This window comes from Humulus lupulus, chromosome 5 (genome assembly GCF_963169125.1).
Source record: "Humulus lupulus chromosome 5, drHumLupu1.1, whole genome shotgun sequence".
In the NCBI taxonomy this organism is placed as follows: Eukaryota; Viridiplantae; Streptophyta; class Magnoliopsida; order Rosales; family Cannabaceae; genus Humulus; species Humulus lupulus.
Window position 1 is genome coordinate 39,460,289 of NC_084797.1, and position 19,355 is coordinate 39,479,643.

Sequence of the window (19,355 nt, forward strand, 5' to 3'; positions counted from 1 at the left end):
AGGTGGCCAGAAGAACTACCACAAGTCCTACGGGCTTATAGAACGACAGCTCGAACCCTAACCGAACATACACCCTTCTCCCTAGCCTACGACTGTGAAGCGATGTTGCTAATCAAGGTCGAAGTTCCCACTATCAGATGAGCAGCATATAACCAGGACTCAAATCAATCTCAGCTCGAAGAAGCCCTAGATTTAATTGAAGAAAAGCGAGATGATGCCCAACTTAAAAACGTTACATACCAACAAAGGGCTACAAGATACTTCAATAAAAGGGTCTAAGACAGACACTTTGGATTGGGAGATTTAGTGCTTAGGTGTGTATTTTTGGCCACACAAGACCCATCTGTAGGCGTGCTCGGGCTTAATTAGGATGGACCTTACAAAATCGAATCTAGCATTTGACCTGGAGATTATAAGCTTGTGAGATTGAATGGAGAGATGGTTCCACGAACTTGGAACGGTGAACATCTACGACCTTATTATCAGTAATGTAGGAATGATGTTTATTTAGTTGTAACCATATTTTTCACTTTTATTATTAATAAAGCACAATTTCTTGTTCAAGTTTTATTTTATTTTTGTTATATTTTCACAAGCTCTCAAAATTCAATAACCTAAGATTTCACAATTTTATGGATTTAAGGGGGCATAAGTGGTATACAATCATACCATAGGCTCAGAAAAATATAGCATCAATAAAATTAATTACAGTGCATGGATCACTACTAACCAAACATGAATTTAAAACCCTGGACGAAAACCAAGCATGAACCTAACTTATACTAGTTTGGAATAACCAACACAAACAAATCGATATAAGAATGAAGTGGGAATTCTAGATTGACCAACAATATTCATAAATCGAGACAGAGCTGGAATTTGTTGCAAAATAGTTTCAACCTCTTAACTTTGAGACCATACTTGAGGAAGAGGAAAAACTATCACTATGCAAGAAATAACTAGACTAATGGGACTACACATCAATAAGTGTCCTTTAACACAAAGATGCATGGTATAAGTAGAGTTTGACCTTGGGTATAACGAGGACAAAATTGTGCAATTGAATGAACTATGTGAATATATAGAAGTTTGAACCTAAGCACAACAATGTATGTGTATAGATAAACAAATATAAATGCAAGTCTTTAGTAACATGCTCAAAATATTTTGAACTAGAAATGTGATATATAATAGTAAGGAAAAAAGCTAAAGGTAGATAATGTGCAAAAAGGTTTTCAAGCTAGAAAATTAAGAGCATAAAAACTACCATTAAAGTATAACATTCACAAGATAATAAAACTATTTCAAGCTTGAGCTGTAAATTGTCTTTGCCCTAAGGGCATAAAAAATTATAATTACAAAAAAAAAAAACACCATGGGTCATAACCCATGTTTTGATCTTCATGGATTGGCGGCTCCCACATCCACCGATCCAGCTTGTTCCATGGTCTTTGTAGCCTCTTGAGCCTCGAGCCTAGCTTCTTCCTCTTCCAAACAAGCCTGCCACCTATTGACATACTCGTTCTCCTTGATAGACAGGAAATTGGTAACGAGGTCAAGATTTGTGGCCTAGATGCGATACATCACCATGTCGAGAGCGTTATCCTTATTGGTCTTGAATTCCTCAAGAAGACGAGCTTTGTCACTCTTGATGAGCTCGTAAGTTGTCTTCTTGTCCTCCTCAAGCCTGGAATTTAGCTCTTAGACCCTTTTAAGATCCATGTCTTTTGCTTACAGCTCCTTTCGCGCCTTCTTAAGGTTGTCCTCAGCCTTGATATGTGCCTCCTTGGCACTTTGAGCATGAACCTTGCTCATTGCGACCTCACAGTCCAAGATGTAGTTATGCTCAACGAAGGTAAGGAAGGATAAATTCTATCAAAAAACAGATATTAAGAGTCAAGAAACAAAGATTTGGCGTTAAACATAGAGTTTATTAATCTTTGAGGAAATACTTACTGAAGAAAGAAACTCTCTACTCTTGTCGAAAAGGGTGCTGAAATTCTCGCAACCTGTTAAGAACACCATTGGGGAGCCCCGAGGTTGCTGAGGCATTGGCCCATGCGAGTCAAAGCATTCAAACCTAGTTGTACTCCTGGGGCGTTGGCAGCATTATCGACCACGAACTCAAGAATGTAGGTCGCGACGACGAGTTTGCGATCTTAGATTGGAGCGTGGGAAGGACGATTTTTCTTCGATTGGCTCGAGGGAGGAAGAATAATAACCTCTGGGTGCACTGGAGGAAGAGTGACAAGGCCTGACTCAGCCTATTTCTAGGCCGACAGGGTGGCCTCGGTCTTTCTGGCGACCTTGGAAAAATGGGCTCCCTTCGAGGACACTCGATTACACTTGGACCCCCTAGACACAGTGGGCTGGCTAAGGATGTTATCAATGTCCGAATCCATCTTGCCTGAAAAAAAAGGGAAACAAACATTAGTACTTGATCATGTTTGAGAAAAGATATTGAAACTTCTATGTAAAAGAAACCTAGCTGGAAGATCCCCCTGGCTCAAGCTCGGGGACTAGGAAATCCCTCTATCTTCAGATGATTCTAAGGGGGTTACCTCTTGATAAGTAAGGGACATCCTTGATAAATCCTTATAGTCATTAGTCCCGTAATGGACTGCTATCCCATCCCAAACTTCATTTATGCTATAAATGGTTTGGTATTTTCTTAACCAACTGTCATCCCTATGTACCTCAAGATCTACTCCCGACCAGGTCATAAAACTATTCTGGGGATCATTAAAAAGGACTAAGATGTTGGGCTATTGTTTTAGAAGGGTTGGATACCACATAGATAGGTCTAACACAACTTTATGACCATCATACGAGCTTGGAGAGGCCTCATCTTGTGCTTCGATTCCCGAGCATGACGGTTCAACAAGGCAAGGGATAGAGGCCTGAGAACATGAGCTCGAGTGCTACCTTTTGGAGGGACGCTTGGCAGTCGAGATAGGGAAGTCTTCCCATCTTGCGTACTTGAGAATCCCAGCATCATCTGTAGAATTGTCTTCGCCGAGGAGACCGCATTGTCGGAGCTTGTCCTCGTGAAGGAGGTAGTTGAGGGACCGCTGACCATACGAAAGCTTCAGAATTTCTTCCTTGTGGTATTTCATGCCCTTAGTGGGTTGTGGGCGGTTGTAATTGGCTATACAGTTAACTTGGATGAGCATTTCAAGCTCGAAATGAAAAAGTCTAGAAGAAAGCTACGAAAGAATACTTACAGATCCGTTGAAATGAGTAGAATCTGGAAAAATTGAGATCGTTTGTCCTGAAGAAAATGGTCTTAAATTTGGAAGGTGGTTAGGTATGTCCTCAAACAACCTCATTTCCTTCGAATAGCTTGACAAGTAGTAGAAGCCATCCCCATCGTGAGCTCGGGAAGGGTTGCTTTTCAGGCAAAAGAGATACAGAATCTCGCGTTCCGAGGCTCTATTCCATTTTTTTCGTGGTATAGAGACCTCAGTGCCACTAAGACCCTGTACGATTTGGACTAGAGTTGGAAGGGGGCAATACTGACGTAGTCGGTAAAATTCCTGAAATACTCTTTTAAGGGCAGTAGTGCCCCAGCTCGCATATGCTCAAGACTCTAGGCCGCGAGCTTGATTTTTTTCTCTGGGTTGTCTTCACCTGGAGCAAAGAAGCTCCTTTCGCTGGAGCTGGCGGACCGTATTACCAATTTTCCAAAAAAAATTAGTCCATGACAAGAGAGAATGTCCAAAATCTGTCTCGTGGAAGTGATGGAACTCTGATAATGTTTGGCCTCGAAGAAAGAGCTCTCCAAGGCCGGGGCAGAAGGAACTTTGGAGGCAGGTTGTTTGGCTGGTTGATTCACTATACTCTCCATGAATTCGAAGGAGAGTTCATCTGGGGGAAATGATACTATGACCTTACACTCGGGATCTAGTGGGATTGGTCAGACCTCAGGATCTGGGTCAGGATACACGTCAAACTGTAGTCTCCTTCTTTTCCCCTCTTCGACCTCGTTAATCTAACGTCGTCAGTGGGCTCGTATGTCTCCCCGTTCGAGGCGCCCTTCGTGCTCCTGAATCAACTGTTGGTTTTGAGTGAATGGATATTCAACTTGAGGAGAAGGTGAGTGGTAAGGGATTGAATCCTCGGGTCCCCACCAATTCTCTTAAGACTGCATCAACTAACAAGAAAGAAAAGGGTGAGGGCACATTGTTTAGAAAAAATAGGAAGAAAAAATCTTGATAACTCGAGTTTGCAAGCTTGAGATATTGAGATAGAATAAATCGAGCTCGAAGACTTGAAATAGCGAGACTACTCAAATGCCATGACCGAGCAGTTATAAGCTTGAGGCACCAAGAGTAGGTTCACGTGAGAGTGGGACGGTTACTTCCAGCTTGGGGTATGCTGAATTTCTAGGGAGAAATGGACAGTTACCCAAAAAGGTGATGTCATCGAGTGATGTGCATTAAAACCCTAATTCAAAATGCTATTTCTTGCACTACATGAAACCTATAACCTATTACCCCATAACCTAGAAGATGTCATTTTTGCCAGATTTTTACCAAATTATTTGCCTAAACAGATCTTTATTCGCAAAAAATGGTCACTCATACAAATCAAAATCTCCATTTTACAAAGAAGATTTCAAGAACATAGCAAGAACCAGAAGAGTTTTCTCATGCATGAAAACTAAGAAAAAAATGTGATATATAGAGAAAGTAAGGTTTATAGAGCTTTAACAAAGTTGGTCTTGGGAATGAAGAGAACGTGGATTAGAAAATCAGAAGCAAGAACGATCCTATGGAACCAAAGGTGTGGAGATTGCGTTGCTTTTTTGGCTTGGAGAACATGCAAAAATTTGGGGCTCTGGTTCGAATTTATTTTCTGAAAGTTGAGATTGTAGAAGTGAGGATGGAGGAGTTGAATGGGAGTTTAAATAGGCAAAAAGGTGGCATTGGGGGATTAATCTGAGCCCTTGAAACGAATTAAAACGTGGTCCAATGGACCACGTTTGATCTCGAAAACTGGCGGTAAAAAGGGGAATAGGAAAGAATGTCTGCAGAGAAAAGAGTACTTGAGTACTCTCAATATCTAATCCTGTATGATACATGTCCACACTTGAGTGTGGTAGGTGGACACGTTTCCCGAAAGTGAAGTTCAAAAGTTTTATTCTCATGAGATTCGAACCAACACTTTTGAGGGAGAAAAATGTTACACCCAAATTTCGAGAATAAATAATCAACCTCGAAATGTATGCTCGTAAAGAGTAAGCTCAGGATTAACAAGTGATAGCATTATACTTGTAAAAATTGTCACGAGGTTCCCTAGCTACGTCATTAGCGCTCGAGCATGAGTTGCAGGTTCGAAAGCATCAATTTCTTTCAAGAGGTGAGTTCGAACGACTAAACAAGCAAGAAGGTGGCGATAACTAGAATGGTGAGCTCGAGACTTGGGATGATCTCGAAAGCGCGTTGAGGCAATGATCAGGCTCGAATACACGTTAAAGTGATACATGGAGATGTTGTTATGAAATCCCTATTTATGTGGGATTGGTTAAAACCGAGTACAGTAACCTTATTTTTAATGGATCTTTTATTTAATACTGCATTTAATTTGTATTATTAAGATATTCATTTGAATTTAAATTTAAATATTATGTTGTAACTTTCCTAAATTTGTGGGAAGATATTCTTGTAACCAGATCTATAAATATCCTGGATTTAGTCATTTGTATTAATGCGCAATAAGTATTTTTTGGAAATTGCTCTTTCTTGAAACTTTAACACAGACTCTAATAAAAGTGACTCGTAGACGTAGATTTTAACTGCTGAAACACGTAAAAAATATATTTTTTTTCCTTATTAATTGCTTAATTGCTCTGCATAATTAAGTTGATGAAAAACGACGTCAACAATTTTGATGATTGTTTAAACTTTAACTTGAGTGAAAACTTAAAAAAAAATTAATAAATTTAGGGGACAACTATAGTGTATCTATTTTTTTTGCAACATCGGTGCATCTTTTTTCCGTCGGCATGCGGATAGTTATAATCTATTTTTCATATGACAGTATACATTCTAGTTATTTAAAACATTTCATGAATTTTTAAGAAATTTCAAATAATTTATGATACAAAAAATATGGTTTAAACAATTGAATTTCACACTTATATATATATAAAGCACGTGTACAACATGATGTTTGAATCTTGTTTTCGACACTGTAAATTATTCAAAATTTCTTAAAAATTTGCTGGATGTTTAAAATGACTATAATGTTACTCTATAACATAAAAAAAATAGGATTATAACTATCTACTTACCGAAAACAAGAAAATGATACACTGTTGTAAAAAAAATAGGTGCAGTATAGTTACTCCCTATAATTTTAATACATTATGTATGATTAAATATTCAACTTTTTGACTAATTTTGATAAAAATATATTCGATTATGCTTAACATATTCCTAATTTTATTTATAATAAATACTTTTAATTTTAAAATATATTTATAATTCTTAATCAAATAATTTTTTTAATTAAATTATAAGATACTAAATATTCTACCATAACATATTTCTTTTAGGCAGAATAGAATTTGAGACATCCTTAAAAAAAAAATTGGGACACCTAGAACATTTATATTATAACAAACCTAGGAAAATGATATATCTCTTCTATATAATAAGTGTGTAGATAACGGAAATTTTTTGTTTTAACGGTTTTTATTTTTTTAATGTTAACTTTAACGGAATATTCTCATATTTAACAGAATATTCTTATATTTAATGGTAGTTTGTAAACACTTAAACTTAAATAAAATAAAATAAATAATTAGAAAAATTAAAATAAGATATTTTTGAGATATTTTGCAATGATAATTATTTAAAAATAATAAAATCATACGTTTTATAACTTAAATAAAATTTAATTAAACTTACCTAATAGAATAATATCATATTAAAGATATAATATAATATGCTATCAATTAGCAACAAATTACTTTTTAAAAAAACTAGCAAAAAATTTAAATTTAAAATCCACGTATAATATTTAATATTATATTAAACATATAATATAATATATAATCTCTTGTTGTCACTCCCAAATTCAAAAACTAGAATAAATATAAACTTAAACAAAAATAAATAAATTATTTAATTAAAATAAATTATTTATTTAAAATTTATATGACATTAATATAAATTTAATAAAAATAATTAATAAATTCTATAAATAAAACTAAGTAATCTTACTTTCCAAGTTAATTGTATCTAGTATATATATATAATCAGTAACTTATTATTTTTCTGATAATATATTCTTATAAATATGTTTTAAATCTAAAAAAAATTATTAATGTAATTAAGATTACTTTCGTTATTATAAAATCCTTTTTACATAAACTAATGGAAATGTACAATTTTTTTTAGCTGGTGGAATATAAAATGTAGATACTAAATCTTCCAAAAAAAATTACTGAAACGTATTTTAAAAAAAAAAATAATATAGAAAATATATAAAACTAACTCTTTTTTTATTATTTTATTTATTTATATTGGGAGGAGGAAAACGCTTAGAAATAATAAAACAGATTATATTTTGTAGCAATAATGTCAGATAGTTTAAATAAAAAAGGGAAATTTTAAGATTAAGAAACTGTAACTTCCAGTTCGTGGGAACTGGGGAAAAAAACAGAACAGATCCACGTCTTACACGGAGTGTATCTTTTATTAACCTCACAACCTTTTCACCAACTACACTATGACAACCCAATAGTATACTACCGCATCAGCACATTCACAACCCACGTGACTTATCACGTGTTTTTTCTACACGTGGTCAAATACTATTGGTTTGTCTATTTAATCACTTTTAACAAAGCATATACTACTGAAAAAACACTTCTCAAGCTCACAGTGGGCAGTTAGAAACCTGAAAAAGCTCACCGTCTCTTTCTTCCATCTCCATTAAAACCTTCCTTCACCAACTCCATCCATTTATTCCAACCAGAGAGAGAGAGAGAGAATGGCCAGTGAAGATCCGGAGAACAGAGGAGATAAAAGCAGAGGTAGTAATAATGGTTACTCAACATCATCCTCATATCCAATAGAAGAATCAGAGACCCAATGGACATCTTGGTTGGTGCCCATGTTTGTAGTGTTCAATATCGCCATGCTTATTGTGGTCATGTACGTCAACGATTGTCCCAAAAATAATTCTGGGTTGTATGGAAACTGTGTAGCCAGGTTTCTTGGACGCTTCTCATTCCAGCCTTTGAAAGAGAATCCTCTCTTTGGCGCCTCTTCTTCCACGTAATATGAAATTATATATGCTTTTTTTTTTCTTACTGTGAATCTCAGTTTTGTTATTCATGGTTTTATGTTGAGGATTTGATTGCTTGGTAAGTAATTATTGTATGATTTAGTTGACACTTGTCTAGTTGTTCTGGTTTCTTAGCCTTCTCTAAACATTAATCAAGCCTTTTTGGTTGATAAGGAATTTTTTTTTTTTTGTTGCTTTTACTGTTGAAAATTGGTTTGTTTGTGTTATTAATTTGAATTTTCTTTGTTACTTCTCTTGTTTTAAATAGGAGTATAGTTGAAAGTCCTCTAAAAAAAAAGAACCTAATTCGTGCTTTCTAATTTTGAACATGCTCGATTAAATTGCTGGAATGGAACTGTTCAGATTGTTCTGTTCTTCAAATATTGCAATTTGAAAATTGACTTCAATTGCTTTGATAACCAGCTTCTCGTTGCTATTTGGGTCTGTTTGAAGAACTTTTTTCTGGTTAGTTGAAGCACAATTCTTTTGAATATTCCTTCTTTGATTTCTGTCTATTGCATATGCTGTCTAAAGCTTTGTCACAAGAGGCATCAAATTTGGTGTTAAACGTTATGCCTATAAGAAGCAATCATTTTGGTTTTAATATCCAATAAATTATGGAATCTGTCTTCCCAACTTTCTCTCAGTTTTACAGCATTGCTTTTAAGTTTCTTCTTACTTAAAGTGAAAACGTGAAAATTGTTCCCCCATCTAGCTTATATCTATGATTCCTTTTGTATTTAATAATAATAACACAGAAACAAATAAAGATGTTGGATAAAATTAAGACTTTTTCTAACTTTTGAAGATTGAAGAAGTTGGGAGCTCTTGAGTGGGATAAAGTGGTTCAAAGGCATCAAGGATGGAGGCTTGTCACTTGTATGTGGCTGCACGCTGGTGTCATTCATCTGCTTGTGAACATGCTCAGTTTGGTCTTTATCGGAATTCGCTTAGAGCAGCAATTCGGCTTTGGTATGCTCTCTTTGTTTTCTTTAATTCTAAACTACAAAGCTAGTTCCACATAAGCTTGAAATTGCATTCAACGTCTTGCAAATATGATCTGATTCTTTTTGTTTTGGGGTGTTGAAACATTGGCAGTGCGAATCGGAATTGTCTACCTCTTATCTGGCTTTGGAGGGAGCATACTTTCTTCTCTATTTATTCAAAATAACATTTCTGTGGGCGCCTCTGGTGCTCTTTTTGGACTTCTTGGAGCAATGTTGTCAGAACTTCTCACGAATTGGACTATTTACACTAACAAGGTGAACAGACTTATTTGGTCTAACCTATACTGCCTCAGATTGTTTCATGATTATCTTGTTTCGTATGTTCATTTCATGACAATCTTGTTTCATTTGTTCATTTGCATAGGCTGCAGCTCTGCTTACTCTTTTGGTCATCGTTGTCATAAACCTTGGCATTGGAATTTTGCCTCGTGTCGATAATTTTGCACACATTGGTGGCTTTTTGACTGGTTTTCTACTTGGCTTTGTTTTGCTGCCTCGTCCTCAGTTTGGATGGTTGGAGCAGCGAAATGTTCCTACTAGTACTGTTCCTATAGTCAAATCCAAATACAAGCCTTACCAATATGTTTTATGGCTCATTTCCCTGGTTTTCCTGATTGCGGGGTAAGCTTTTTATTGTTTTGAAAGAGGAATAGAAAAGACAATGATTCAATTTTCATAGTCAATAAGTCATTAATTGTTGACATAATGAAAGAGAGGCTTTACAAACTTTTCTTCTGATGATCATTGCAGGTTTGTTGTTGCATTGGTTATGCTCTTTCGTGGAGAGAATGGGAACCATCATTGTCGTTGGTGTCATTACCTCAGTTGTGTTCCTACCTCTAAATGGGATTGTGATGAAATTAATTAAGATACATTTATAGCCTTTCTCTTTCATCATTCATGCTTGAATTTATAGTTTGCAAGACTCCTGAATACTAGTGATGTACATGTTTATATAACTTTTAGTTTGTTTATATATTTGAGCTTGTTTTGTGACAAAATAAAAATTACCTAAACAATTACTTGGCGTCGCCCGGACTCGAACAGGAGACCTTCAGTGTGTTAGACTGACGTGATAACCAACTACACCACGACACCACATGTGAAGTTCTCTCTTTTCACTAACTTTGAATTGTAACAAAAACAAAAATTACGTTTCATTCAACTTTCATGAAGACCAAAACCATGCATTCTTCAATACACACCAAACCCAAGTTTCCCAACCTTATTGCGGTGGTGTGGCATGGCACTATAAAACACTTCCTAACCTATAAGACTATAATGGTCTTAACCCTTAAGCAACAGAGGTTTTTTTGTTGGGAAAATGGGGTGGCAGAAAAAAGATACCTATGGGAGTGATGGTGGTAGTGTTATGGGACTCATTAGTATCTAGTGAACCAGAATGTTCAAAAGGTGGTGGGGCTTTTCTCTTCTTGCTTAACCTTCGTGACCAACGATTCCTCAGACCGGACCCTTATTCCGAGTCTCCCTTTGCTGTTAAGTCTCGTTGTTATTACTGCTATCTCCCTTGCAAAAGTGCGACTGCTTAATGGGCCTTATTGCAATCCCAAAGTTAGTCACTGCTCCTTACCTGCGCCTTTAGTGGTATTTCTTTGGCTTTGTTATACGATAAAACTAGGCAATATAACTGAGCCTCTCCCGGTGTTTATAATAATTAGTATTATAATTATTTTTTAGAAATTAAGATTTTGGATTTTTTTTTGTAAAAATTTTAAGTTATATATATATTTAGAATTTATAACTTAAGGAGTTGTTAACATTTTCGCTAAATTTGAATCATGACATTTTGATGTTTGAGAATCATTTATATATATATTTGTTGGTTCATTCTAGACAATGAATATTATATTTAGTAAATAAATAAAAGAGTTAATGTAATTCATGATTTGGGGAAAAAAATCATATGTAGTATTATTTTGATTAGATGAGTTGTGAAACAAATAAGGTAAGGAATAATATTGAAATTAGTTAATACTCATATTTTTTTTACTACTATATTTGTGTAATGAAGTTGATATTGTAATTTACAATAATATAAACACATGTAGTTTCAAAATATATATATTGCTAAAGATAGAATTGAACTATGTACAATAGCAAGAATAGAGAATTTATTTTATTAAAACCAGTAAAATTTATACCTTATAAGGTAAGAATTTGAAGGACATGAATAAGGAGACTATATCATTTTCTAGAATAAATAGATTTTTTATGAGTGGGTATTTTGAAATACTTATTTGTAAACAATATTTTTTATTAAGGTTGGGTCTCCCACCTCATCATCAGCATTTAGTATGATCAATCCTTCTCTTGTGGTAACTCGGGACACAGCAACATATAATTGACCGTGGGTGAATACTTGCTTAGGGAGGTACAAGCCAACATGTTTAAGAGATTGTCCTTGACTTTTGTTGATTGTCATGGAAAAACATGGTGCCAAGGGAAGTTGTCTTCTATTAAGCTTGAATGGTCATCTTGATTCATTGGGAGACATGATAATTCTTGGAATTGTGACATTTTCACCAATATTTGTTCCAGAAATGATGTTGCCTCTAATGGACCATTTACCAAGATGCCTGATAATCAATCTTGTGCCATTGCATAGGCCTTCTGTTTGATTTAGATTTCTAAGGAGCATTACAGGAGCACCTTCCTTAAGTCGCATCTCATGATTAGGGATGCCATTAAATTTCAAACCATGCAAAAATTCAGCTGGATACAAAAGATCTTCATCATTTGTCTTTACACTTTCTTTGCATATACTGTCTGAGCTAAAATATGTTCTCCCTTCACCTGGTATAATATTCATAATCATCTCATTTAGTTCATAGACCATTTCATTTTTTGGTGTTAATATTGCTCTTTCTGTCAAATATGCAGGATCGTTGTACTTTTGTAAAAGTGATGGGTAGATAACTTTAATTATGGATTTCATTGGATCTTGAGATGGATTTATGGCGATATCAGAAGGAAGCTTAATTAATTGTCTATCAATGTCATCATATAATGAACCATCTCCAATCTGCAACATCCATTTGTCAAAAGAAGCTATTTTAGCAGCCTCAAAACCAGTCAATCTTCCATTATAGAGCCTCATATTTTGGTTGAGCTCATATATTTTGAAAAATGGCCACAAATATGATGAGTTAAGAGAAGCATCAACAATATCAAATCTTGTACCTTTTGGGACAACTGGTAATATTTGTCGGAAATCACCACCACACACTATTGTAAGTCCTCCAAAAAGTTTGTTAGAGCTATTTTCAAACCTTGTTCTTAGAATATCTCTTAAGGTCTTATCCAAAGCTTCAAAGCAGAACTTATTTGCCATAGGTGCTTCATCCCAAATGATCAAAGAAGTTTTCACAAGAAGTTCAGCTAGTAGGGTGCCTTGTCGAATTTCACAAGTCGACTCTGCTGTAACATTCAAGGGAATATGAAATCGTGAATGAACTGTCCTACCATTAGGCAATAACAAAGCAGCTATGCCTGAAGTTGCTACAGGCAAGACTATTTTTTATTGTGATCTGAGCTTTGCAGTTATTGTATTCCATAAAAATGTTTTACCAGTACCACCATGTCCATTGATAAAAAATAAATTGCCTTGTTCATTCTCTACTGAATGTACTATTGCTTTATAAGCTGATTTTTGGCAAGGATTTAGAGCAGCAAATGATTTCTCATGCAATATCTTTAATTGATCTCGGTCATAATCAATCTCTTCATTAACCAATCTATTACCCGAGTCTCTTATCAAAGATGGATTAGGCAGGGGCATTCCATCTATATCTTTCAAACTTTTTCCCATCTTCAGCATGATACTTTCAATCTCGAACAATGTGTATGCTTCAACTTGTTGTTCAGTTAACTTAAGACCATTCATTCTAAATCTCTTCCTTTGCAATGAAGTTATGTCTTCTGACAATGCAATATAATTAGATTTCCAAAGTTGTGATGCATCAGAAACCTGACAGTGAATGAGTATCGTGACGAAAAGATGTCTTAATTCTTTTCCAGTTGCCCATATTTTAGCTTCAGTCAAGCAATCTATCCACTCATTATCATCGTCTAACAATCCCAAACCATAGCATGCGCCTTTAAAATTAGGATATGTCACCCCATTTATTGTTCTAATACTTTCATAAGAAGTGCTCCCTTTGACAAAATTTAACAACATTCTCAAATAGAAGCGTTCTCCAGTTGAAGGATGTGCGAAGTAAATTCTTCCAATTTCCAATCCATTTTTTCTCCTAGTCCATGTTTTCTCCTTTGAATTCCAAACCCAACTTATAGGGAAATCCGAATAAGTTAGCTCTCGTGCATCATCATAATTCTTGTTTGCCTCCAACCATTGAGTGAACTTTGTTTTTTATATTCCAGGTATGCAAACAACATTTTAAACACATTTGTTTTCTTCGAATATTACTGTATGCTCTCCAGGTAAATGGAATGGTAATCTTTCAACTGCTGGCTGTCTGTAATATATGTCAAATTGGAATATTCTCCAGCAAGCTTCAGTTGCCGAGATATATCTGCAATCCAAATATGTTTTTATCTCATCTATTTCTTTGGCAGTGTCAATAGATTCCATTGTTGCATTAGTTTTATCAGACCCTTTATGAACACATTTGAAAAGGTATTTGACTGATCTAGAGTAATTGCAAACCTCGACATTAATATGTGCATCAAATTTGACAACCAAATTCCTGTGATAAGGGACTACATATCGATTATCTAAAAGGACACCTTTCTTTTCGACATGAATACCTGTATTTCTCCTTTTGTAGACTGGAAAGCCATCTGTGTCGATGGTCGTTTGATCATTGAATTTTTTTGGAAAATGTTTTGTGCACCTATCTTGCATCATACATGGAGAGTTTGAATTAAGTTTTCCACAAGGTCCATGAATCATAAATTTATTGACGGCATTATAACCATCAGGATCAACATTTAAGTCCGGGATTTCCGCGCTTATTATATTATCAATATGGTCTGCTGAAGGATTTTTCAATGTCGAATGCAAGAAAAGTAGTATGTGTGCATGAGGCAGTCCTCTTTTTTGGAACTCAATTGTGTATATACCTGCGACAACATAGATAAAAACTTAAAATTTAGAAATTTTGGTGGGAATTGTGAAATTATTGTTGGTAAAAACATTTTTTATAAACAATTGAGTTGAGTTCGTTGTGGATACAAATGTGAAATAAACTTACATGCGATTATCTTTCCAAACAGTTGTTCTTTTTTCAGATCATGCATTAGTTGGAATAGCTTTATCTCAAATACTCTGCATATGATATCGGCCTGATTGTTATCATCTTTTTGCCCTATTAAATGGATCATATAATTTATTTCTGGCCACTTTGGGTTGCAAGTGAAAGTAAGAAATAAATCAGGATATCCTGCCCATTTACAAATTGCCATAGCATCTTGATAATTTTGTACTCTATATCGTGGTCCCCCAGTGTGTGACGAAGGCAAAATAATTGATTTCCCCACTTTTGAGCAATCTGAATCACCACGATGAATAGTGTCCATTAAACCAGAAAAAAGGTCTGATCTGAGTTTTTTTTGGTTATTTCGTATCCAACGAAATATTTCTTCTTCAATTTCCATGTAAGAATCAACTATATATTGTTGCAGTAGTCTACCAGATCGAAGAAGAGTATGACCCTCATTTAATTTTTGCTGCAACCTAAAGCAATAATGTTGCCTCATTGTCAACTTTTGCCTTTTAAAAGAGCTTTCAGTTACGTCTCTCAAAGGTATGCCAAGTCTATATCCATCTTCACCATAAGGGTGTACTAATGGGTACGTCATAGACATGAAACTTGGATGCAGATCTGTGATTCTCTTAATTCCTTTAGTTCGGTGCTCCACAATAACGTCACGTTCGAAGTTCGCTTCACTAAAATCACCAACTATTAAGCCTGCTACTTCAGATGATGTTGGCATATTGAATTGACGACCATCTGTTGTCCTGCTACTTAGGAGGCGTAAACGAAACGTAGATTCTAGTTGTGCTTTGAATCTATCCCTTGCCATTCTAAAGGATTTGACCAAATTATTATGCTGATCCAACATTTGAGATAATTCATGAACGATTTCGTGTTCAATCTCTATCTTCCTCCCATGTCTTAGTAGTGTATCCATTCGGTTTCCTATCTCATTTTCAGTATCATATATATATATATATATATAGTTGAGTAAACTGTGGTTTTTTCCCAACTTCTGGAAACAAAGAACCAATGTGATGATAATTCTGACCACTCATCCGAAAAATATAAGGACCTGCTGATTCATTGATAGACATATCAACTCGGCCACCCATTGATGTGAATGCAAACATGGAGTTATAAGCTCTTATATTTTTTCGAAATTTAAACCATTTTTGTCCAGATTCTGGTCCTAAGAGAAATTTAAGTAAAGGGGGTGCTTCTTTCAATAATGGTATCTGCACACGTCCTTCCATACAACAAAATGTGAATTTGGGATGTGAGACCTTTTGTGTTTTCTTTGTCCGTTCCTCATACCATAAAATGGCACCACAATATTGACATGTGTATGAAGGGATTCCAAAATTTCAAGGTGTTGTATAATGAGCTGTCAATTGAACAAATAATAATATATTAACAAATAAATGATGTAATTTCGTCCAAGTGAATATGGTAAGAAAAGTATTATAATACCTATTTTATCCTCGAACTGGACAAGATTAAGTCCATGAACGGTAACTTGTTGTTTGAGCTTTTTAATTTCTTCGTTTGCATCCTCATCATTGGACCGAATTATAACTATATTACCAATAAAACATATGTTACATAAATATACTAATATTATCATTAATTCTACATGTAGTTTTATGTAAAGAGGTACCATTATTTGAGCTTGCACCATCTAGTGAGAAGTATGTGGACTCATGTATGTTTTCATTGAAAGAGAAGCACACTCTTTTTAGTAGTCCATATTGAACTGCATAATTTTATAATTCCAAAAACAAAGAATAGTTTAATAATTTCTAATCTTAGAAGTATTAACAATAATTAACAAAACTCAACTAAAGTAATATTAATGTACCAGTATGAAGTATGTGTTTTCCTTTATTTTTTTTTATTGTTTTGATCATTATGTAACGATTTATTATTTTCATTTGTAGTTGTACCATGTGATTGGAGGAGATTTCCACCTGAAACATATTACAAACATGTATTAATATACATTTAAAATTTGTTTATATTTATAATAAAGATAATATTTTGTTTTAATTATAAGTAGGAATAAAAAAATTATTATGGAGAATAACTTACAGTATGATTGAAGCAATCCAGTGTCACTTCTAATGTTGTCCAACTTCATAAATTTTATGAAATTTTTGACAATTTGAAGGGTCAAGATGATTCTCTTATTTAAATCATGTTTGTATTTATCTTGGATAATTTGAATTTTTCTCTTCAACCTTGCATGTTTGCATATAGTTTTTTGAATGATAGGCAAGTCATCATTTATTGTATGATACTGGACATTTAAGGCATATCTCTTGAGTTTTAATTTTTGAATCCTTTCGTGTCGAGCTAAAGATGAAAGTTGAGATTGCAATAAAGAAATTTGTTGTAGAACATTGCTTAAGTGACCACAATCTTTTATAATGGCATAAATCAATTCCATGTACTCTGTTCCCTCACCAAAAAAAATAAATAAATAGAAAATTGGTGAAAAATAAAAAAAAAATAATTAAAATATAGTGTCATTAAGCATAGAAACTATACAAGTGAGAATTAATAAATGGTACAAATTTTTTTAATGCATATTATGAAATTTGATGAAATATTTTCTCAATCTAGCTAATTATAAAGATTATATTTAAGCACACAATAATAGTAATTTGTACAATATCTTATTAGTACTTGAAGAATGCGAACTTTGTTGTTTTCTCTTCATATTACCGTGTTGATTGCTAAAATTGGAACTATTCTAAGTGGATTGTATCATAATTAAATAACATGAAAATAGTTTATTAGGAAAACTGGTTACGCAAATTAAAAGTGGAAATATGTAAAAGCAATAGTAGTAATAATAATTGAAAAAAATTATTATAATTTTGCAAAATTAAAAAGAAGAGAAGGAGTGAAGAAGAGAGTGTTTGAAGTAATAGCCAGTAAATAATACATTGAAAGAACTTTCAGAAGAAGAAAAGAAGAATGAAAGAGGCTTTGAGATTTGAGGCTTGTTGCTTTGCTATAAATATATGTAAACTCTAGTAAATAATGCATAAAAAGGACTTGGGCATTATGTTTAAAATAAACTAGAGTAGATGAAAATATGACAGTTATAAAGAAGGTTTAGAATATATATATATATAAAATCATGAAGAGATATTTATATATAATATTATTAATTTATATAATAATTAAATGGTAAAAAAATCAACATATGGTTACACCATAATAATATCATGTACTTTATATTTGAGATCACCGAAACTAATTTATATAAAAAAAAAATCAATGTGTAACCACGTTATTTATTTTTTAACATATATCTAGTTAAGCAGAAAACTAAAGTGAAAATCAATTATTTAAAATAATAAAGTAAAAATAAATTATTTAAACTAAAGGAAAAATCTTAGCTAACTACGTTATATAATAATAACCAACATATATTATATTTAAAAACAATACAATTTTTACGTTATAGCAACATTATATAATTATTATATAATAATAACTACTTTAATATAATTAGTTATGTTATAGCAAACTAGATATATGTTACAAAATAACTCATTATTTAAAAACATATATTTTATATTTAAAAAATTGTGCTAGGGGGCACAGTTACACTTTTCTAGTAATTAATAATAATAATTAAATTAGTATAGCTACTACTATTTTTTGTTAATAATAGAAACTCAAAAATATTAAGTTTATTATCTTATTTAAATTTTTGTAAGTTTATTAGGTGTTAAAATCAAAGATAATGTATATGAATTTAAAAATTAAATAAAAAAGATAATGGATTTTGTAAATGAATTAAAAAATTAGATTAATGGAGAAAATAAAATAAGTGTTTTGAAGAGATTGTAGAGAGATAATGTATATGAATTTGAAAATTAAAAAAATAGATAATGGATTTTGTAAATGAATTAAAAAATTAGATCAATGGAGAAAATAGAATTAGTGCTTTGAAGAGATTGTAGAGCAGCTATATTTTTCTAGTAATTAATATGTATAATAATAATAATTAAATTACTGTATTTATAGTATAGCTGCTACTATTCCGATATGAAATGGTAATATTAATATTAGGCTATTTAGGATTTTTACCCCCGAACTATTACATGTGCATTATCGTACACCCCGATTTTTTTAGGCCGTTAAAAAATTCCCCCGATCTATTCACAGTCATGTAAATTAGGACTTCCGTCCAATTCCGTTCATTTTTTGTAACAGGAGGATGATGTTCAAGATTAAAAACATTGTTTGGGGCATGTGTAATGTTAACTAATCATGTAAACTTTGTTATAAGAGTGAAAATAAATAAATAAATATATATATATATAAATTTATATGTAGAGAGGGATTGTTAATTAATTATTTAATTCTTTTTGTACACTTTAGAGTCCCACGTGTCATCCCAAATTATGTAAAAAACAGGCCACATCATCCCCCCGTTGCAAAAAATGAACGGAATTGGACGGAAGTCCTAATTTACATGACTGTGAATAGATCGGGGGGATTTTTTAACTGCCTGAAAAATTCGGGGGGCACGATATGCATATGTAATAGTTCGGGGGGTAAAAAACCTAAATAACCTTAATATTATTAAGAAAAGTAATATTATTGAATATATATATATATACATATATAAGGTTGGTAGTCTTATAATCGTTTTGTTTGATAAATGCTATACAAGTGAGAATTAATAAATGCTACAAATTTTTTTAATGCATATTACGAAATTTGATGAAATATTTTCTCAATCTAGCTAATTATAAAGATTATATTTAAGCAGACAATAATAGTAATTTGT

The 19,355-nt window shown here is 33.2% G+C and overlaps 2 protein-coding genes and 1 non-coding gene across 3 annotated transcripts; 1 reads left to right on the plus strand and 2 right to left on the minus strand.

Annotated features, from left to right (window-relative positions):
• Positions 1–7,886: 7,886 nt before the first annotated feature.
• On the plus strand, positions 7,887–10,335 carry LOC133834770 (RHOMBOID-like protein 2). Its single transcript, XM_062264508.1, has 5 exons — positions 7,887–8,288; positions 9,107–9,270; positions 9,397–9,560; positions 9,670–9,926; positions 10,056–10,335. Exons 1-5 carry the CDS (start codon positions 8,002–8,004, stop codon positions 10,171–10,173), a joined length of 990 nt encoding a protein of 329 aa, XP_062120492.1. The 5' UTR covers positions 7,887–8,001; the 3' UTR covers positions 10,174–10,335.
• On the minus strand, positions 10,330–10,403 carry TRNAV-AAC (transfer RNA valine (anticodon AAC)). The gene has a single exon. It is a non-coding gene; the product is annotated as a tRNA-Val (tRNA).
• A 1,393-nt stretch (positions 10,404–11,796) lies between these two features.
• LOC133779064 (uncharacterized) lies at positions 11,797–15,479 on the minus strand. Its single transcript, XM_062219066.1, has 4 exons — positions 14,540–15,479; positions 13,753–14,408; positions 12,894–13,593; positions 11,797–12,743 (listed from the first exon to the last, which is right to left on the minus strand). Exons 1-4 carry the CDS (start codon positions 15,477–15,479, stop codon positions 11,797–11,799), a joined length of 3,243 nt encoding a protein of 1,080 aa, XP_062075050.1.
• Positions 15,480–19,355: the final 3,876 nt, after the last annotated feature.

Excerpts from the sequence above, each read along its gene's own strand:
- LOC133834770 (XM_062264508.1), top strand. The coding sequence starts at position 8,002 with ATGGCCAGTGAAGATCCGGAGAACAGAGGAGATAAAAGCAGAGGTAGT. Across the intron at positions 8,289-9,106 it reads TTTGGCGCCTCTTCTTCCAC|ATTGAAGAAGTTGGGAGCTC; the intron begins GTAATATGAAAT and ends TAACTTTTGAAG. Across the intron at positions 9,271-9,396 it reads AGAGCAGCAATTCGGCTTTG|TGCGAATCGGAATTGTCTAC; the intron begins GTATGCTCTCTT and ends AAACATTGGCAG.
- LOC133779064 (XM_062219066.1), bottom strand. The coding sequence starts at position 15,479 with ATGGATACACTACTAAGACATGGGAGGAAGATAGAGATTGAACACGAA. Across the intron at positions 14,409-14,539 it reads GTTTGGAAAGATAATCGCAT|GTATATACACAATTGAGTTC; the intron begins GTAAGTTTATTT and ends ATGTTGTCGCAG. Across the intron at positions 12,744-12,893 it reads CAATGGACATGGTGGTACTG|CAGAGTCGACTTGTGAAATT; the intron begins GTAAAACATTTT and ends TGAATGTTACAG.